The following is a 22,814-nucleotide window of genomic DNA, read 5'->3' on the forward strand; positions in this document are numbered from 1 at the left end:
TGAAAGTCCAGGTATAAGAAAAAATATTTTATTTTTTCCCCCAAATGATAGTCAACATCAGAAGTTTAAAAGTTGTGTTTAAATTCTACCATAAGCTTTCCACTCTTTCTTTTTTCTTTTTCTTTGTAGAATCTCATGGCTTTACCACCTACAATCGCAAATGTGCATTTCAAGTCCGGAGCCCTGTTCAGAACAGTGTGACTATGGGACCCCCTTGAATATCTTGTAGGCTCTATCTCCAATTACCCCTGTCCTTGTGGGAGAATTCTGTATTTAAGTGAATGATACCACAACCCAGTATTGAACCAACACCCAAATCTGGGTGTCGTTTCTTGTCATCAAGTGCAAACAATGCCTATCTTGCCATCTATATAGTTGTCTAATCTTTCCATTTGTTACCCTCCCCTACTTCCCTGCTACTACTCTAATTCAGGCCCACCCTCACCTGTAATATTGTAAGCACTTACCCTACATGGCCTCCCTGCCTCTAGACTTTTCTTCAGTCCAAATCATTCTTTTTTTTCGAAACTTGTTTTGTTTAAATTCCACTAGTTAACATATAGTATACCATTAGTTTCCAATGTAGAGTTCACTTACTCATCCATTGCATATAACCACCCAGGGCTCATTATGTCACGTGCCCCCCTCCTTAATGCCCATCACCCAGCCCCTTACCATTTCCCCCCACTCCTCTCCCGTCCTGTGACCCTCAGTTTCTTTCCTAGAGTTAAGAGTATCTTATGTCACTCCAAACTATTCTTTAACGAGTCTTACTCCCCTCAACCCCATCACTACAGTGGCAGCCAGAATGACTTTTTAAAATGCAAACTTGATATCAGCCCTAAAATATGTCTTTTAATGTTCTCCCAGTGTTTGGTTAGGATAAAAGTGCTTCAGTAGTACAGCTTATGCCTCCCCATGACCCGGACCCTACCTGTCTCCCCGGTACTTGTTCTGTTTCTCCATTCCCTACAAGGTTATTCTGGTTATCTATTTGTTCTTAACTTCTACTAATTTCACAATGATCAAAGAACACCCTTGGTATGATTTCAATCCCTTCACATTTGTTTTGATCAGCTTTAAATCCCAACGTGTGGTCACCTGGGAGTAATATTTTATGTCACGTGAAAAGAATATATATCCTGTAGTTCTGTCAAAGTTTCCTATAGTGTTTTTCTAAAGCTATGAATTGAGGTGCAACCGAATTCAGAATTATTATATTATCCTGGTAAGTTTATATCTTTTTCAACGTGAAACATTCACCTTTATCTCTAATAATGCTTCTTGCACCTAAAATTACTTTATCTGATAACATGGGGTACACTTTACCTTAAAATTATCCATGTCCTCACATTTAAAGTTAGTATCTTTTAAGTGATATAACCTGGAACTTTATTTTATTATTCAGTTTGCCCATCTTTTTCTTTCAGTTGCAATATTTGCTTTCACATTTAATGTAACTATGGGAATATTTGGGTTTAAGTCTGTCATCTTACTACATTTTCTATTTGTCCCACTTATTCCGTGTTCCTGCTTGGGTTCACATATGGCAGGATTCTGTGTTACAAGCAAAGCAAAATATGTTGAAAACATGTTAGTTATTGAATCTTATGCCAAACCCACATAAAATGTGTTTCAATGCTTGGCTTCTATAATTCCTTATTTTAGAAATGGTTTGCTTATAAGATAGATACTTTATCCTAATTCAAGTCATTGTAATCAAAAGCAAGTGAAGCAATTTGATTTCAGAGTAACTTTGTATTCATGATGTAAGGCAAATTATAGATGTAATAGATGTACCAGACTCATAAAACGAAAGAGTTCTGTCTTTATGATTATTATAGGGTATTTTTTTTTCATTTTTTTCACTTTTGTTACTAAGAACTTTATGGGAATATATACTTTGGGATAATGAAATAATATGTTAAACATCCTTCCCAAGAGCCAGACTTTTTCAGGACAACATAATTGAGGGGTCTGTCTGTGAATGTTGGGCAGCTTTATAAAATTTCTAAAAGCCAATACCAACCTAAAGTCAAAGTCTATGGTCACAATTTGATAGGGAAGGAGAAAAGAAAAACACATTTATCACTGTAATTTTGTTGTAAACAATTCAATTGAAGAGAATCCATTCTCAAAGAACATCAAAATGAGTCAGAAAGATAGTTGGGTTATATCAAGCAAGGGAAAAGCAAAAGGACATCATTGCATCTTTATGAGATGGCTTGAAAAAAAAACCCATAACATCCAAAGTATCCCCAAATCAGATATTCCAAATTTCAGTAAACTCTTTTATTTTTAAATTTCAGTAAACTCTTAAAAAAGAACAGGATGAAAGAAAAGAAGAGGGAAAGAAGAAAACCTTTATATTCGTAGAAAAGCGTTAAAATGCTGAGAGTTGGCTGTCAATAAGCCAGAGTTGTGGCCAAGTAAATGACATTATTTAACTAAGCACCATGTGTAGCGGGGGGCCTACTTAGGTAAAGGGGTTTGGTAGTCATTGAAGAACCCTTGGCTTCCAGTTTTAAAGAACTTACAGGGGGGAAGTAATGTTCTCAGTGACTGAAAAAAATAATAATAAAAAGGACATCTTCAGTGTCTGTATCTTCAGAAAGCTGTTAAAAATTTGACTCTAGGAAGTCTGTATGAATGCAGAAATGTTTTCACTGCTTCCCTATTTTCTCTTGAATTCCTATTCCTTTTAGTATCTAGTGGTTCCCTCCTCAGTGCCCGTCACCGAGTCACCCTATCCCCCCACACCTCCCCTTCCTCAACCCTTTGTCTGTTTCTCAGAGTCAGGAGTCTCTCATGGTTTACTCCCTCTCTAATTTTTCCCACTCAATTCCCCTCCTTTCTCTTATAATCTCTTTCACTATCTCTTTTATTCCCCGTATGAGTGAAACCATATGATGGTCGTCCTTCTCCGATTGACTTACTTCACTCAGCGTAACACCCTCCTGTTCCAACCACATTGAAGCAAATGGTGGGTATCCATCCTTTCTAATGGGTGAGTGGAATATTCCACTGTCTATATAGACCAATCTTCTTGTTATACTATAAGTTGGCAAATTGAACTTCAATAAAAACAAATGAAAAAAATAAAAATAAAAAATAAAAAAAATAGTGTCAAATGGTTCCTTTTGGAAATTGTGCTGAAACCACAAATTTGCTACATTTTTCAGCATTCGTGGAAATTTAAAATCTTACTGGATGGTGATTTCTTCACCAAGAATCACATTTGTTTGTTTGTTTGTTTGTTTGTTTGTTTTCACAGCAGGAGTGTTTCTGCATGTGGAACACTAACCCTGGGAACCACAAAGCCAGGTTGTGTTGGGCCTCAGCCCAGCCCCCCCTTAGCTTACACGCTCTCTAGTTGGGCTCCCTGTCCTCCCGGCACCCACTATTTATATTTATGCCTTAGCAGAAATTACAAATCGCTACATGCCAGAGACCTGTGGAAATGCCAAAACTATGAAACTATAAATGTTAAGACTGCAAATGCCAAAAGCATTTTTCCCCTTAGAAGTCTAATTTCTAAAGCTGAAAACAACTGGATGATACGGCATCAAGTACACATTCCCACTGGTTCTGGATTTTAGCCAACATATCTTATTAAAAATATATTCCAAGAGACTGTGTCATCTGTTTTTATAATGGTGTCACATGGCTTTCGAGAAGGCGGTTAAAAAACAAGGTGTGTTCGGAGCATCTTAAAAACCTCCTCCTCAGCCCTAGAGTGTATCTCATAATAGCGAAACAATCCAGAAATCATATCCAAGAGTCTGCAAGTATTGTCAAAAGTATTAATAATGCTGCCGTGTTGCTCATTGTATTCATAACCTTGGCATGCAGGCCTTGTTATTTTTTAGGGTAAATTCCTAGGCCTACTGGCATAATATTCAAGCCACTTAAAAAATTTTAAACATATTGCCTGATAGCATAATTAGTGATTTCCTAACTTGCCTGTAAATAATGTAGGCTGGGTCAAGGATGGTAGTCAGAGTCATAAAAAGGCTTTTAATTTTTAGACTTCAAGTCCATTCCCTAGAACGAAGTTTTCTCCCAAGAGAAGTTGAGGATTGGCCGGTAGGATAAAAATCTCTAGGTTGGAGAATCTGGAGACAGACTCAAATCCTGAATCTGGTAGTCATTAATTGCAGAAACTTGGGAAAGTCATATACACTGTTTGAGCCCCAGTCTCACACCTAAAATTACGTGGTGGAACCAGACGACTTCCCCAGTTCTATTTTGGCTTTGCAATTCTATGATGGAAGTGGGAAATTCAAAAGGTCAATACGGACATTGGACATTTACTTTCTCTGAAATCTAACTCTGTTCCTCACTTTACTGTCTGTTAAGCTTGAAATGTCAGGGGTGTCCTTCAGTTTCAATTTCCTAAATAACAATGAATTTCCTGGATTAATTCCTTATGTAAATATAAATTAATAAGCGCTCAGGACTTGGGTCTTGCAAGGATGCATAAGTCCCCATTTCCACCCTGCTGAAACGCAGCCAGGCGTGAAAAGAAACCATTGCACAAATGGCCAGCAGGCAGGGTTGGATAAGCAGAGTCCTGGGGTCAGGAGAGCACGGAGAGACTTCTCAAGCAAGGTGCCACTGAAGCTGAAATTTTAAAGATATATAAATGTTTGCCAGGTAGATAAAATGGAAAAGGCAATTTCTTTGACAGGTGGCACATGAATATACATGGATGCCTGAAAGATTTAGTAAGTACAGAAAAGATGGTTACATCTCATATATCACTGGAAGGAAAAATTGCATTGTCTTCTTCTGTCATAAAGCGAATAGGTGTGATTTGAAAGTCTTCTGCTACTCACAAGGCCTTCTTACCAGACATTCAACTTTTCACCGTTGTAACTTGTTTCCAAAATAACTTTTTTTGATGATGCACTCTTAGGGTAGGGAAAGTCTCAAATCTTTCTTTGGTCTTTACCCTCATGCATTTTTAATATTCATCAATAATACTGAGGTCCTTCTCTCTATTCTTAAACATGATATTCGGTTCTTTTAACTCTCTTTTAAAATTATGTGTAATGCCACTCCATGCAGTAGCCACCAGATGGTAATGAAGAGCAGTCTGGCTTCATAGTCTTCTGAGGACCGAAGACTATTACCGTCATGCCCCTCATGCCCCTTAAGGCTCTGTAGGTTTGTATGGGAAAGTTAGAGCCAAACACTGTGTTGGTTTGATAGCAGGCCACGAAAAGTCTGGGACATCTTGTCAATTTACTTTGTGTGAACCTGATTTGTGTGTTAAGTTCTGTACTGAGGATTTTAAAATACTGAAAAAGACATGTGAGTACATCATACGCTTTTCTTTAAAGGTTTTTGTTATTTAAAGAATTTGAAAGACCAGAATATTTGTGTCTAGGATGATTAGTGAAGATAAGTATATTTTTAGGTTTACTTTTTGTTCCTGTTTATTAATATATTTGAAGTAGGAATCTCTTCATTTCATTTGTAAAAATATTGATAAAATTGAAATATCCCATTCAGATATATGTGATAAGATTACATAAAATACAATGCATCTCACATCTTTGCTAAGTATGTTAATTCACTATTGATTTTCCCAAGCTTATAAAACAAATGGTGATATTTCTTCAAAGGGTTAGGCTTTTTTTTTTAAAGAGTTTAAAAGTGTTTTATTTGAATAATTTTACTGCACATGATTTGTTTCATTTTTTGCTATGCTGTTTGTATTCTCCAAAATTTCTATAATGAGCACGGCATTATTTGTTTGATTAAAAAGTCAAAACAATAAGATCTAAATACAAGGATTAATTTAGAACCCAAATTCTGGCTCATGTATGTTCAACATTTATAAATGCTCACATGTCATGAGTCTTTACTGTGTCACAAAAGTCTAAAAAGCATCCTAAATCAACAGTGACAGTAAGTTGTAACCAAAGATTCAAGATTCTATTATAATTTCATACCACTTTTTTTTTTCAGAAGAACTCGGTGGTATTTAAAAGGCAAGAAAATTTTTAACTTGTTAAATGGGCAGAATCATTAGATTTTTCTATATCCAAAATATTTAGGAAACATTTAGTCTTGTGTTCTCCTCCCACTTGTGTTAGGTTAGGGTTCTCCAGAGAAACACAACTAATGGTGTTGAGTTGGGGTGGGATTTATTAGTTTATTTTGGCTTATGCAATAATGGAGGCTGAAAGTCCCAGATCGATAGGGCAAGACAGCAAGCTGGGAATTAGAATGAGTTACGGTTTCAGTCTGAAGGTAGTTTGCTGGCCAAATTCCCTCTTCCCATGGGGAGGTCAGTCTTTTTTCTATTAAGGCCTTCAACTGATCGGGTGAGGACCCTCCGTGGTATGGAAGGTAATCTACTTTATTGAAAGTCTGATTTAAATGTTGACCTCATTGAAAAGACACTGTCACAGAAGCATCTAGAATAATGTTTGGCTGAATATCTGTGTAATGTGGCCAAACAAGTTGACACATAAAATGAACCATCATACCACTCTTATAAAATGGTATTTGATTTTTATATGAGGTATTTCAGGCGTACTGGAAAGTATAGATAATAGCGAGCCTCCAAAGATGGCCACCCAACAACCATGTCTCCCAGCAATATCATCTTTGTGTATCTCCTCTGCACAGATCTGATTTGTTCCTGTCTTGATTTGACCAGTAGAATACAGTAGTGGTGGCACTCTATAACTCCCAAGGCTTATTTTTAAGAAGTCTTACAGCTTCAATCTAATTCTTGAAATGTTTGTTTTGGAGAAGCCAGCTTCATGTTGTCAGGAATCCAAGATAATTAAGTGGGAGGCCAGAGAAAGAAACAGAAAGAGAGAGAGAGAGATCCAGCCAAGCTTCCAAATGTTCCAGATGTCCCAGCGAAGGTGCCAGTCATATGAAGCAATAAGCTCTCTTCAATGGCCAGCTCAGTCAAACTTTCAGATGACGACAGTGCCAGCCACCATCTAACTGCAACAGGATGAGGTTCTCTAGGGAGAATCACCAGATGAGTCTGGTCAAACCATGAACGCTAAGAGATCACCATAAATTGCCATTTTAAGCCAGCAAGATCTTTTTTTTAGATTTTATTTATTTATTCATGAGAGAGGCAGAGACACAGGCAGAAGGAGAAGCAGGCTCTCTGTGGGGAGCCCGATGTGGGACTCGATCCCAGGACCCCAGGATCATGACCTGAGCCAAAGACAGATGCTCTACCACTGAGCCACCCAGGTGCCCCAAGCCAGCAGGTTTTGTAATAGTTTGTTATACAGCAATAGAGGAACAAAAGCGTTAAAAAAAAAAAAAAAAAAAAGAAAAGCAATATGACGAACACCCAAGTCCCTACCATCAGAATCATTAATATTTAAGATTTTGTCATATTTGCTTCATTACTTAAATAATTGAAGTAGCCAATTTCCTTTCCCTGTTTCATTCCTCTTTCTTCCCCTCCAGCAATGCCCATTACCTTTAATTTGGTGTTTATTTTTCCATGTGGGTTACATATCGCTACATATATACCCATAAGCAATGTACATTATTTTTAATGTTTTAAATTTTGTGTGGATGATATTTTACTGAAGGTATTATTCTGCACTTGCTTATTTCATTTATCTTACATTCTTGACATATGCCTGATTTGCCTAATTTTAATTACCTTGTAGTACTCCATTCTTATCACAGTGCACAGTGTCCATTTCCCTGTTAAAGGACATTTGCTTCGTTGCTATCTTCCACTTTTAAAACGATATATTATTTTTCTGTCGCTCCCTTGCAAATATGTTTGAGAGTTTCTATGGGCTTGAGATGGCTTGATCATAGGGCATAATCATGTTCAATTTTAATTATTGCCAAAGGACTTACCAAGTTAGTTGTATTAGTCCTGTATCACCCTTGAAATAAAACAGCATAGAGAAAGATAAATACTGTGTGAACTTACTGATATGTGAAATCTAAAAAAGTTAAACTCATAGAAACAGAATAGTTGCCAGGGGCTGAAGGTGGGGGAAATGGGTTGATATTGGCCAGTGGGTATAAAGCTTCCATCCTTTATGAGATGAACAAGTTCTAGGGATCTAAAGTACAGCATGGTGACTATAGTTAACAATTCTGTATTGTGTGCTTGAAATTTGCTAAGACAGTAGATCTTAAATGTTTTCACCAACTATACCAAAAAAAGTAACTATGTGAGGTGATGGACGTATTAATTAACATTATTGTGGTGATCATTTCAGAATATATGTATATATCAAATAAAACACCAACAAAAAATTGCATTTTATCCAAGTAGTTCTCCAGGGAGATTTTTTGGTCCATCATGAACAAATTACTTAAGATATTTAAGCTTCAGTTTATTTATAAGAAAAGAAAAAGAATATCTAACCATAAATATTTTTTCTGAAGATTTAAGTGAAATTAGCTATTGATAAAGGATAATTGCTATTATTATAATAAAGATTATTATCACCATCATTATTGTTGATATAAGCATGTCAAGCATGCCTTTATGAATTTTAAAACTCATTATATGTATGTTATTTATTTATTCATGACACACACACACACACACACACACACACACACACACACACACACACACAAAGGCAGAAGCAGGCTCCATGCAGGGAGCCTGATGTGGGACTTGATCCTGGGTTTCCAGGATCACACCCTGGGCTGCAGGCGGTGCTAAACTGCTGTGCCACCAGGGCTGCCCTTTAATTTTGTTTTAAATACAGTTGAAGGAAGATCACTATGGTTGTTCACTAAATTGTGTCCCCTCCCCCAACCAAAATCTTTTTTTTTTCTTTTTTTTTTTCCCCAACCAAAATCTTAAGTTGAAGTCATACCCTCAGAGCCTCAGAAAGTGATTGTATTTGAAAATAGGGATTTTTAAAAGGTCATTAAGTTAAAATGAGGTTTTCAGGGTGAACTCTGAGCCAACAGGACTGGTGTCCTTATAAGGAAACTTGACCACCAACATGCATGCATGCAGAGAAAAGACCATGAGAAGACTCAGGGAGACAATGGCCATAGATAAGTCTAGGAGACAGGATTCAGAAAAAGCAACCCGGCTGACCCCTTGATCCTGGACTTCTAGACTCCAGCATGAGAAAATTAATATAGGGTGTTTAAGAAAAAAAAATCATAAGACAGACACTTGGAACAAATTTAACAACAGTTAAATTTGGGGCACTATTGGTAACCCGGGAATTTTCCTTCCTAATCATTACTATTATATACTGAAAAAGAAAAAAACCCAAAAAACAAAAAACCAGGAGCACCTGTCACTTGATCGTAGTATTTTCTTTCAGAAACGTTGAAAATACACACACCTCCACATATACAATTGAGAAATAATTAATAGAAACTAAGAAAAGCAAGCTGAATTCTTTCAAATTCATTTTATTACCACCCCAAATTTTTGGGTACCAGGCTAGCTGGATGTTTGGTAAATTGACAATAAATGGAGCTGAGTGCCTTTAGTGTAGACTCAAGATCTACCTAATAGTCTATGGAAGCTGGCAATGGATAGGGTCATCAAACGGGATAGAAATGTTTGGTACCCAATAGTTACAAATATTTTTCACCTGTTTGATTCTTCTATTTTATATGTCACCTTTTATATTAAAACATTAGTCTGTACTATAGTTGTCCTGGGCCTTTGAAAATCTGATGAAAGTTGATGAAAAGCCTCACAGAAAAATGCACATCGTTACCTGAATATAAAATTTTGTATGGACTTTTAGGGCATTTCATAGGCCCATGGACTCGGAAGTGCCCATCCTATGGCTTCAGCACTAGGGCAATCTATATTATTCTCATCCCACCATATCAGAGATAAGCCTTTAAGATAAACTTTTAATATGTGGCTGGCTTAACATAATGATATTTGGGGGTTGTGCACTTGAACCCACTTCGAATTCTGTAAAACTTAGCAATGAAAGACGTTTATTAACTTTAAATAAGGAAGCTATAGTTATACTTTTAACACTTCTGTATTTCTGCACAGTTATATAGAGACAATCATAAGAATTCACTCACAATCTGAGTCATAATGGGTGGAAGTCTATATAAAAAGTAATAGCATATTTAAAGATATTTGTAACTTTTTATGGTAAGTTGTTTTTTAATGTTACAGTTCTTTTAAATTCAGAGTGACAAAAATACACTTTTTAAAGATTTCAGACACTAACACTCAACATATAACTTCAAGTAATATAAAAGATAGCATAAATGAGAAGTTGTGAAATAAAATAAAATGATATATCTCTACTATTATCTTCAGTTGACCTTAAAAACCATACACCAGTTAACACAACTATAATTGGAAGTAGCTACACTGAAGGGATGAATCTTCTTTTTATACCTTGGGAGGTATTAGTTTCACATTTTTAAACTTAGAATTTTAAAAATAATTTATCTTTAACAATACAAAATCTCTTTTCCCCAAAGCCATGATCTTGTCTTAAAAAATATTTATATATATATATATATATATATATATATATATATGCAGGCAGCCCGGGTGGCTCAGCGGTTTAGCGCTGCCTTTGGCCGGGGGTGATCCTGGATCGAGTCTCACGTCGGGCTCCCTGCATGGAGCCTGCTTCTCCCTCTGCCTGTGTCTCTGCCTCTCTCTGGGTGTCTCTCAGGAATAAATAAGTAAAATCTTTAAAAAAATATTATATATGTATTTAATGGATATTATAAGAAAAAAATTGAAAATTCTGATTTAGGTTCTAGGAAGTATAGGAAAGCGTTAAGATTGGAGAAACGATATAATGTGATATAATAATAAGATGTATTATCAGCTTTTCTGAGGAGAATCTATGGAAACAAATTATGCTTTCATGACATATATGGGAGTACACTAATATTTCCATTTTTTCCCCCAAGAGAGTAAGCTTGAATTTCATCCAAATTAATTAGGATGGATCTGAGAGCAAGCAATTCATTAATTTGTTTAATTGTCCTTTCAATAAATATTTATTATCCTTGTACTATGTGCCATGGACTGGAATAAGAGAAAAAATAAATACAGATAAATAATAATTACCGGGCCCAGACCCTGAGGGACTCTTTTGGAGAAGAATGATACCTGTGGAATTTGCAGGAAGGACCGAAGCCGCCCAGTGCCACGGGAGCTCACCGCCAGGCTATCAGCACGTGGGCCTTCAGCGAGGCCTCCCCTTTGCAAAGAAGATGTTAATCCGGATCTTGAAACAAACCAAAGTAAACGGAGAAAACCCTAAAATTCCCTTGGCCTGACCGTTTTCCTATCAGGTCAGCCCGCCAGTCATCAAAATCGGAACAAGGTTCTAAACAGAATAGAACTCTTGGCGGTGACAGGTTCCACCAGGGAACCAGCTTTTTGGAAATCCCGCGGGTCACGGGGGCCCCGCGCGCGGCCTTCCGCGTGCATCAGTCTCCGCGTGGACGGCCCCGTCCCCCGAGCCCACGAGCAGCGCAGCGGGAAGGTCCGCGGAGAGGGCTCCTCCGGGGTCGCCCCGCCTCCCTCCGGGCTCCCTGGTCTCCCCCTTCCCCGGCCCCCCACCCCCCGCGCCGCGCCCGCGCCCTCCTCCCCCCGCAGCGCCCAGCCCGGGGCGCCGGGGGGGGGGGGGGGGGCCGCAGGTGCGCGCGGGCGGGGCCGCGACGGCGGGAACCAGCGAGGCACCTCCGCACCCGCAGCTCGGCGCGGGCCCCGCCCCGGGAGAGCCCCCCCCCGCCCCCCACCCCCGCAGGTCGCGGCGCCCGCCCCCCGCCCCCGGGACGGGTCCGAAGCAGGTCCTGGGCGCCTCCCCGGGGGGACCCGAGCCCCAGCGGGAGGAGCGGGACCCGGGGAGGGGGGTCAGTACCTGGTCCCCGGGGTCGCCCGTCCCCCGCCCCCGGGGATGGGTCCGAAGCAGGTCCTGGGAGCTTCCCGGGGAGAACCTGCGCCCCAGCGGGACGAGCAGGGGGTCACCTCGTTCCCGGGGTCGCCCGTCCCCCGCCCCCGGGGACGGGTCCGAAGCAGGTCCTGGGGCTTCCCGGGGGGAACCTGCGCCCCAGCGGGAGGAGCAGAGGGTCACCTCGTTCCCGGGGTCACCCGTCCTCCGCCCCGTCTCCGCCCCCGCCCCCGGGGACGGGTCCGAAGCAGGTCCTGGGCGCTTCCCCAGGGGGACCCGCGCCCCAGCGGGAGGAGCGGGGGGTGGTACCCGGCCCCCAGGGTCGCCCGCCCCCCGCCCCGGGCGCTTCCCCCGAGGCACGGGCGCCCCGGCGGGAGGAGAGGGCCCGGGAGGAGGGGGCCGGGCTGCGCAGGGGGCGGGGCCGGCGCGGGGAGCGGGGCGCGGGGCGCGGGGGGCGGGAGCGGGGCGGGGCGCGGGGCGCGGGGGCGGGGCCGGCCCGCGGGGCAGGTGGGCGAGCGGCGGCGCGGGCCGCGGGGACCCGGGAGGCGCGGGGAGCGGGCGGGGGGAGCCGCGCGGCGCGGCCGTCGGGAGCTCGGCGGGGAGCGGGGGGCGCGCGGCGGCAGGACCCGCCTCCCCCGGCCGCGTGCACACCCGCGCCCACCGCGGCTCGGGCCGGCTGAGCGCGGGCGAGTGTGAGCGCGGGCGAGTGTGAGCGCGAGTGTGCGCACGCCGCGGAGCCTCTGCCCTCGCCTCGCACCCCGCTCGGGGCCTCCGCGGAGCCCGGAACGTGGGCAGGCTGGAAGTATGGCAAGCTGCGAACATGGTCTCTGCCAGCAGGGTCCCCGCGATCGCCGCGTGCTGCCGGGTGGGCTTCGCGCTCCTGCCCGTCCTGTGCCTGGCGGCCTGGTGAGTGCCCCCCGCCCCGAGGGCGCCCGGCCCTGCGCTCTCCGCCCTCCGCGCCGCGGGGGCCGCCGCCGGGCTGCGACCGCGTAGACGCCGACGGCCGAGGGGCGCCCTGCGCGGTGCCCCCCGCCCCCCGCGCCCCCGCCCGCGCCCCCCCCCCGCGGCGCCGGGCACCCTCCGCCGGGGAGACAAACCCGTTTCCACCTGTTAGGTGACCCGTTCCTAAAACGACCCCTTTCGCCTGTTTTTTTTTTTTTGTGTGTGTGTGTGTGTTTTGTTTTTTTTTTGTTGGTTTGTGGTTTTTTTTTTTTTTTTTTTTTTTTGCTTTTTTTTTTTTCTTGCGTGTGCAGTTTAAACGAATCACCAGAACAGAACCAAAAGGAGGAGAAATTATGCCCGGAGAATTTTACCCGCATCCTGGACAGCTTGCTCGATGGTTATGACAACAGGCTGCGCCCTGGATTTGGGGGTAGGCGCGACCGCGGACGCGCGTGTGTCCTGTCCGTCCCTCGCGCCGCCCGCCTGTCCGTGTGTCTGCGGGACCGCCGTTACGCGGGCCTCGGGTGGAGCCCTGCCAGCCCTCGCTGCCCCCCCGCCCCCGCGACCTCCGCCGGGGCCGCCCGCACCCGCCCCCGCCCGCCCCTCCCGGGCCCCGCTGCCGGCGAGGGAGGGGGAGGGGCAGGGGGAGGCTCAAAACCGCGACCCCGGGCCGGCTGCCCAGCTGCTGCGCCCGCAGAAAGGGCTTCCCTGCCCCCGCCGCCTTGCCCCGCGCGGGTTGCACTTGAGGCGACTGATCCCAAGTCCCCTGTCCTCCCACGTGGCACCTGTCCCTCTGCCAGAACCCCGCCGCCGTGCTCTACCTAGGACGGGAAACTGGGGCACGAGCTGCAGGCTCTGCTGGGGAGCCCAGGCCCTCCCTGCTCTCTTCCACCGTGGGGTGGATTCTCACTTTTTGGGGGGACGTGGCTTCGGCTCCCCTCCTAAGACTTTGAAGTCCGAGGTGTTTTCAGCTTTATTTCTTCCCCAACTATTTATAGTGACTCTAGCAGAGGCGCATCCATTCACCGTCCTGTTGTTCTTTTTCATGTTCGTGTTCCCTTTGCTTATATAAGGAGCATTTGTGTGGCAAGCCTTGTGCCAGGCACCGCGTCCCCAGATCCTCCACATAGGGTTCTTAGCCTCAAACCCCCGGCTCAGTCCAATGGAGAGGGAACCCGTGACTTCATCCCAAGTGTCAGCTCAGGTCTGCTGACCACCTTCTGGTCCCTTGTCTCTAACTACACTGAACTAGTTATCTACTGGGAGAGGAGATGAACAAGACACGGGCTCTATCTTAAAGGAGCCTCCAGTAGTGGTTGCAGCAGTAATAACCACTAATATTGTATTTATGTATCTGAGTTTTCATAGAGGCGAGGCATTTCATAAGGCATTACTGAGAGTAAGCTCTCACTACCCCCATTCTACAGATGAAGAGATTGAGGCTTGGGAAGTTAAGTAACCAGTTCAAGTTCACAGTCGGTAAGTGGCATGGGCAGGATGTGACCCCAGGTCAGGGTGTCCATTTAAGAGACAAACTCGTGAAGATCGAGAGGGTATCGGATGCTGTGTGGCGAGCATCACAGGACAGGAGGTGCACAGGGAACAGGAGGCTTCCTTTGAGACTGTATAGGAGATGGGATGAGGAGGGAAGGGAAGAAATAAAAGGGAGCAGGACATCCCCACGAAAGAGAGAGTTACAGGGTCTCAGGTCTGAAAGAATGGTCAGAAATAAAAGAGAATTGGAGAGAGTGGAGCTGGACGGTTTTTCGGAGCCTGATTAGTCTGGTTCTTCTCATTTAACAAATGAGGACACCGAAGATTAGAAATGGAAAGTGATTTATACAGGGACACATAGCATATTAATGGTTGGCTGAAATCGGGTCTTCGGATCCCAAACTTCTTTCTGGATTTTACTGAGGAGGTTATAGGCGGCCATTGAGGATATTAATTGAGTTTTTGTGTGTTGACGGTGATAAATATGGATGAGAAGGATGAAAAGATTCTCCTAGTTCTTCTCACATTGCCTCTCCAGCAGTAGGATGCTCAGCACTGCATTTGCCTTCATGCAAATCTGAAAAGAAGCTTCCTTGCAGAAGTGAATCATTTGTCAATGCACGATCTCTCACAAGTGACTGGGAAATTATCACTTTATATCCAAAAAAGAATCTTGTGGAGAATATTTCAGATGATGTGATAGCGTCGAAGACTCTATTATATCAATAAAAGAGGATTTATCTGCCCATCAGGGTTTTAAACGTGACATTTTAAGTAAGGGGGGGAAAATAACAGAAATATCGAATCACATGAGTTTGAATATTTATTAGAGAATTGATGGACCTGAACATAAATTAAAGTGAAAAGTCATAACTGAAACGATACGGATTTATTATTAAATGGCGAAAGTTAAGGTAGCATCCTGTCCCATTGGTTATAAATACAAATATGACTCAAAAAGGAGGACTCCACTGTAGATGCATCCTTTTTACCCACTACCCTCTCCCATAATACTATAAAGACAATAAAATGAATGGGATCAATCTGTGTAAGCCACTACTAGATTTTGGCTAGCTGCAGTAGTGCTGAAGTGTCTCCAGGGCATTATTAGTCATTTTACCTGTCACCACCAAGTGATCTGCATTACCCACCTGCAGATACTTTGATAGTTTTATGGGAAGGGCTGAATTCACCTGACTTCAAGTGTGAGCAGTTGATTAATCAGTAAACATTTACTCTATAGCGCGGGCTTTTTTTCTTACTCATAAATATTTGTGGTACATGCGATTTTTTAGAAATGGGCCATTCTCTGTAAATGCATAGCACACCAAAGTGACAGGGGAATAGTAATTCTCACCTGCAGAAACCGTGTAATCTGTTTACAGGATAAGTGAACATCACTGAAAATAATGGGAAAACTCATTCTTAGTACAGACTTTGGATACCGTAAGTTTGGTCCCTTCTCTGACACTTCAGCACTTTGTGGAAAGTTTGGCATTTTAAAAATAAAATGAAAACAATTCGGATTTTGACCAGTGTGCTATAAATACAGATTTACTTCCTGGTTCCTTTAATCCTACCTCTGCTCTTTGTAGAGCATTTACTTTATATCTGTTTATACAACTTAGCTGTGTTCCATTTAAAATAAAGCTAAAAGCAAAGATTTGAATTGAAATTGGATGGTTTGTGATTGCTCAGTAGGCCGGCAGGGGTTGGAATAGATTTGGAAACTAAATTACATATTTTTAACTCAGCAGCACAGCTTGCAACAGGGAAGTAAAAGGAACTGAAATGATTCTCTTCTTTTCATCCCTCCAGGGTCTCCTCTCCCTTGTCTCCCACGTTCTCCCATTGGAGAAGAAAAGGGGAAAAGGTGAGAAGAGAAGGAAGGAGGCACGGTGAGAGGAGCCAGATTGGGACTTCTGAAGGGGTATAGTTCTTTTGGCCTCTGACAAATCAGTCTGCTGTCATCCTGAAGTAGCCCTCACCTGCTTAGAAGTGGCACACAGGTGAACCCTTCCACAAAGCAGCTAGGAAGTCCTTCCCCTGTGCTCTTAACCACTTGCAACACTGTTATGCTGGCGCCGTCTTAAAAAAAATGCATAGCTAAGGGATTAACCACCAGGAGATAGTTTAGGAAGTCAGCCCTTCACCACTTGAATTTATTGAGGGATTACACAAACCCTCGTGCATTTCAATCTTCTGAGGCTTCTGATCTGGAATAGTAAATACTTCAACAAGAGATCATTGCCTTAGAACATCTTCCACAACCTCTCTGAGATGGGAGCAGAGCATGAGGTCAGTTTTGCAAGGTTGCTCGCCAGCATGGTGGGGCTTCACACTGGTGAAGCTTGGAAACCTCTATAGTTTGGAAACCATTTGGCATAAAATGTTTAATGAGATTGTCATAACGACACAACGAGATCAGCAGGGTGGGCATCGTCAGTGTGTTAGAGGGGGCTGAGAGAAGTGCCAATGAATTGCTCAGAACCCTAAAACTACTAATAGGCCACTAACAGACTAGGGAGCTGCTGTGTTGCTACATCCACTTCCAAGGCTTTCTTCCATCCTCCTGTTTACCAAGAGTGAAGTTTTCATTAACATTCTGGTTCCTAAGTAGGTTATTAAAATAAGCAAAACTACGTTTCCCCCCAAAGGAGTGAAGCGAGAACTTTTATTCTAAAGCTTTAATAACATTTTAAAATGGAAAAGCAAATATAGAGAAGTACATACACTTAGGTAAATTTGGAATAATTTTCCCCCACAAATAAAAATACTCTTGCAATGTTTTCAGATGATCTATATCCTAACCTAAAAATTAAATTAATGCACTAACCACATGCTAGCCATATTAATTGGAGGTCTATTTAAATATCACCTACTACTTTTGTAAATATGTAGGCAAAAGAACACTTCAAATCCACAGGGCAACAGAAAAATGAAACTTCATCTCTTTTGAATTTGTCATTCTCAATTTATGCATTCAGTTGTTGAACTGATAGATTTTGAGACCGCCGTGTAGAAACCACAGGAACAATGTGAGGTTGTAAAGATATTATTCTAAATCAGACACAGGCCCTTGTGAACTTTATAGCTAAGCAGTGCAGAGGGAGAAAAATAACAGAGAAACAAGGAAGATATGAAAGATGATGCTATGGAACAATCTAGTAGCATGATAAGACAGAGAATTAATTGGGTAAAGGGCCTGTCTCAGATACAGTGGGGAAGAAAGTCTTTTAAGTTGAGCCCTAAAGGTGACAGATATGGAAAAGGCAAGCAAAAGTTGTTCTCAGGCAAGGAAAAAAGAAAAAAAAAAGAAAAAGCAACTGTAAGGATTCTAAGACAGATGATAAGTTAGTGTGATTCAGACTGTGAAGGGAGCCTGGTGAAGGGAGTTGCGGGAAGCTGGTAAGAAAGCCAGAGGAACAATCTCACAGGACTGGCTTGTTGTGGTAAGAAGAGGCCAGATCATGCAAGGTCCTTTGTACAAGAGTTTAGATCCTTCTTTTTTTTTTTTTTTTAAAGATTTTATTTATTTATTCATTAGAGACACAGAGAGAGGCAGAGACACAGGCAGAGGGAGAAGCAGGCTCCATGCAGGGAGCCCGATGTGGGACCCGATCCCAGGACTCCAGGATCACGCCCTGAGCCAAAGGCAGACGCTCAACCGCTGAGCCACCCAGGCGTCCCTAGATCCTTCTTTTAGTGAACCTGGAAGCCACTGGAGTTGTGTAGGTGGAGGCAATGACTTGGGGTGACTCAGATGGTAACATGATCCCTCTGGCTACTGCATAATAAGAAAGACTTAGATACAGATGTTGGGCAGTATTGGAAATGAAGAGCCCAACAAGGAAGGGGTTTTTTGTTGTTGTTGTTGTTGTTAGGAGGGGGTGGTTCTCTTCATTAAGTCAAGGATGGCTTGGTGTAAAGGTAATAAATGTAATAAAGAGAGATTTAGGTGGAAAAATTGAGATATATTTTGGAGGTATAATTCAACAAATAACTGGTGATGGATTTCATATGGTTGGTAAAGGAAAAGGAGAAGTAAAAAATGACTCCTGGGTTTTTATTTTGAGAAAACGAGTAGAGGATGGTGCTATTTAAATTAGGGAAGGGAGAAGAGACATGGGGGTGAAATCACGAAATCATGTGCAGATGTGTTAAGCTCAGAATACATAGGCAGAGTCCTAGTGGTTGTACATGTTTGGATATCGGACAAGAAAGAGTTTTGTCTGGAGATCTACAAGAGGGTCACCAGCATATGGTGCTATGAGAACAGGTGCCTAGAGGAGAGTGGAAAGAGGGCAAAGAGTCCAGAACCAAGCCTCAAGGAGCATTAACAATTGAGGAAGGGCAGAAAATGTAGTTTTGTCAGAGGATGAAAAAGAGTAGACTGTGTATCGTGGGCACTCAGAGAGCGTGAAGTTCTAGAAGTCAAGAAGAATGTCTTAGGAAGGAGGGATGAGAAGCCCCTGAAATTCTTCTAAGATTAAGTTAGGGCTGGCCGCATGAGATTCCATTCACTTTTCATCAACTACTTATTAATCCTGTACCATGTGCCCGGCGCTGCTCTAGGATGGCACCGGGGATGCATGAGTAGCCACAAGAGATGCAGTTCCCTGCCTTCGTGAGCTGATAATGTAGTGAAAGAGACAGAAAATGAGCAACAGAAATAAGTAAAATATAGAGTATCAGAAGCCGATACTTGCGATGGAGTAAGATAAAGCCGGGGAGGAATTGCGGTGTTACTGAAAGTAGTAGAGAAACTTCAATGAGAAGGTGATATTTTGAGCAATGATCCTAAGTAGGTAAAAGTAGAAGCCACGTTTGGGTTCGAAAGAATTGTATGTGCAAAAGTGCTAAGCGTGGAAGTCCGTGTGTGTACAGTAGAGTCTAACAGCACTGAAGAGTGAGAAGGGGTTGGCGTGATGCGAAGCTGAGGTTGTGTAACGCTGTTACTCCTGGTCCTATCACAAGTGATTGGAGGGATTCCATCTGGGACAGACCCTGACCTGCCTGATTTTCTTTTTCTTTTTTCTTTTCTTTTAAAATAAAGATTGTATTTATTTATTTATTCATGAGAGACACAGAGGGAGGCAGAGACACAGGCGGAGGGAGAAGCAGGCTCCCCGTGGGGAGCCCGATGGGGGACTCAATCCTGGGGCCCTGGGAGCACAACCTGAGCCAAAGGCAGACGCTCAACTGCTGAGCCACCTGGGTGCCCCTAATTTTCAAAGACTCACCTTGGTTGCTGTAGTGATGAAAGGAACTCAGGATCAAGGGCAAATGCAGAGGGGTTTTCACAATTAAGGAGGCAAGCGATGACGGATGTCTTGACTAAGCTGGTGGCACGAAGCTTGTAACGCTGGAGGACGTGATCAGGTGCTGGCTGTGTTTCGAAGCTCTGCTCCGCTAATGACAGCTGGAAGGTGGGGCATGGGGAAAAGGGAGGTGTCTGACTCCAAAGTGTTTGACTTGAACACCTAGAAAAATAGAGTTGCCACAGTGTTGGCAACACTGAAGCAGATGAGGGGTGGGGAGGAACAATTTGTACATGGATGTCTGAGTTTGAGTTGCCTAAGGGACATTAAGTGGAGATGGATCTGGAAAGCAGAGATGATTGTATGTCAATATATATGATATTTAAAGCCATAAGAGTACAGGGATCATCAAGAGATGAAAGATGATGGAGAAGAGGTTCAGGAAGAGAGCTGGGAAGGTCCCCTGCACTGAGCGGTGGGGGGAGAGGAAGAGTCTCTGGCCCAGGAGGACTGAGGAGTGGCCTTGGAAGTAGGAGGAAGCTCTCAGAGGGCACATACTGGATGTTAAGTGAACAAGAGGAGATGGAATTGATCATTTACTTCCTACTGCTCCAGACAGATTAGGAAAGATAACATGGAACTGGTCACTGCATTTAGCAACACCCACCTCTTGGGTGCTTTTGACAAGAGCAGCTTCAGTAGCTGCTGGGTCTGGGAGTCTGACTTGGGGTGGGGGGAGGAGTCTCTGGACATTTGACAGGGGAGCAGAGAAACGGGCTGGTAAAGGGAAGGAGCAGTGGGATCCAGACAGCTTCTTCAAAAATGGGTGAAATTAAGTTATTTTTTTAAAGTCCGTGTTAACAATGCCATAGAGAGGGAAGATTGATGGTATTGAAAGGAATTTTAGTGGATCCTGAGCCTGAAAACCAGGTTGTAACAGATGATAGAGTGGATAGAAAAGGAAGAATTAGAGGCCGTGTGTATGGGTTTTGTTTTCTTCCCCCAGAAGTTCAGAATGTGAAAGGGAAGAGAAGGAGGGAAGGCTGCCTTCTTTTAAGATTAGAAATATCAGAATACATCTGTGTGCTACTGGAATAATCTAGTAAGGGGTAATTAATATTACAGAAGAGGGAAGGGGTAACGGAAAGGAAGATGCCCTTGAGAAGACTAGAGGCTGCGCAACCCCAGGGCACAAATTTACTTTCTTATTTTCTCGGTTTAGCACCAAAGAGGTACCGCCGCTATCATTTATTTGCATTTTCTTTAGGGCGAGGATATTTGGTATTTCCCCAAATAGGTGCTGCACGATCTAGATATGGGCTACTAGTAACCTCATGGATATTCAGATGAGATTTCGCTGGGTTGTTAGTTTTCTTTAAGGTGAAAAATACATCAGCTTGCCTCATATTCCCGTCTAGGCCTTTTTATTGTATTTATTTTTGAAAGCCTCTTGTGTGCAGGATTGGATTCTGAATTAACAATACTTGTTTAACAATTACTGTCATTATTGGTCTGCACATAACCTTCTTTTTATCCACCCACCCATCTATTCATTCATCCCTTGTAACGTCATCACAGTTCAATATTAAACTGCGTGACAGTGACAACTTTTATCCTGCTAGGTGGTCTCCCTCATCCTCTCTTCCTGTCTGCCCTGCCCACGTAACTACCATTCTGAGTCCTTCCTAAATTCTCTTAATAGTTTTTCTTTGAATATCATTTTAGCTCAACTTAAAAAAATTAAATTACAAAAATGCAATGGTTTTGAGCATGTTATATATTAGCCTTTGGTGGCTTTTTTTTCCCCCACTTAATTGTGTATTGCTAAGATTCATTCTTGCTGTTGCATATTGCTATAGATCATTCATTTGACGGCTGTGTGATATTTCCACTTCATAGGAACCAGTTTATTCATCTTCTCTGTTGGCAGTAGGCATTTTGCTTATTTCCAAGATTGTGTTGCTGTGAATATTCTGGCCCAAATTTCCTGCTGTAAATGTGCAAAAGTTTCTTTTGCATATATATCCAGGAACGGATTTTTCTGGATCTTAGTGTAAGTGGGAGTTTGACTTGATGAGATAATGCCAAACTGTTTTCTGTGGTGGTTTTACAAATTCAAACTCTCATTTACAATGAATATGAGATTCAGGATCCACAAAACCTTCAAGTATATATATATATATATATATATATATATATATATATATATATAATTGAATATATTATATATGTATATTGTTAAGTATATTATATATATTTTTGAATATATTATATATTATTGAGTATATCATATGTTATTGAATACATGATATATAATTGAGTAGTTATATATTATTTATATTATATATTTGAGCATATTATATATATTATTGGATATGTTCTATATTATTGAGCATATTATATATCATTGAATATGTTATATATTATTGAGTATATTATATATATCATTGAATATATGTATAGAACTTGAAATGGCATTTGATTGTGAAATAATTAGAATTTTCTGATTTCTAATGTGAACATCTTTTCAAACCTTTATTGCCTATAAGAATTTTCCTTCTGTGAATAGCATTTTCATCTTTTGCCCATATTTCATTTTTTTTAAAACACTTCTTGTTTATTTAAGTACTGTAATCATTTAAAAAGTTGACCTGGATTGGTAGGAGGATCAGAGGACATAGGAAGCACTAATCTTTGATGTTATCTAAGTAAAACTCGATAGCTTTCTTTTTCCTCTGTGATGTCAGTAGATATCTCTTCTTTGTTTACTCTGCAGGAAGGCTAGTGTTTCTTTCTTTTCTTTTTTTGTTTCTTTGGTGACAAACAAAATTAGGTATTTCCTTAAGCATATCACTCAAGAATCCTTGTTGTTATTGTACCTCCTCAGTACTTTAAGTCTCTTGATTTTTAGAAATACAACAGCAGTGTTTTGTAAGATGTAGCTGGATGCGTGAATTTAGGTGGATAAGAAACCAGAAATATGTCCTCAAGTACGTAGCTGGGGACACAGTATGAACAAGGATGACATGTTTCAGTATTAGCAAGACATCTAAAGTCTTTCTCCTGGTTTTACAGCAAATTGGACCATGTTATTGGAGAAGAAATTAAATCCTTATATCCTTAAGTTAGCAGTGAGTGGAAAATCATCTGATACATTGTAAATTGTTTTCCTACTTTCCACCCAAGTTAGATTCAGTACTAAGATGGGAATATTCCTCTGAATTTCATCTTG

At 42.3% G+C, this 22,814-nt stretch overlaps 1 protein-coding gene across 4 annotated transcripts in view; it reads left to right on the forward strand.

Moving 5' to 3' along the window:
• The first annotated feature begins 12,617 nt into the window (after positions 1–12,617).
• Positions 12,618–22,814, forward strand: part of GABRA4 (gamma-aminobutyric acid type A receptor subunit alpha4) — a 223,288-nt gene continuing 213,091 nt past the window's right edge. For all 4 annotated transcript variants that reach the window (XM_055339184.1, XM_055339185.1, XM_055339182.1 and 1 more), the window contains exons 1-2: positions 12,618–12,791; positions 13,139–13,257. In XM_055339184.1, coding sequence (XP_055195159.1) covers positions 12,706–12,791; positions 13,139–13,257 — 205 coding nt within the window. In that variant the 5' untranslated portion in view covers positions 12,618–12,705. The remainder of the gene's footprint in view (positions 12,792–13,138; positions 13,258–22,814) is intronic.

This window comes from Nyctereutes procyonoides, unplaced genomic scaffold, assembly GCF_905146905.1.
Source record: "Nyctereutes procyonoides isolate TBG_1078 unplaced genomic scaffold, NYPRO_anot_genome, whole genome shotgun sequence".
NCBI classification, from domain to species: Eukaryota; Metazoa; Chordata; class Mammalia; order Carnivora; family Canidae; genus Nyctereutes; species Nyctereutes procyonoides.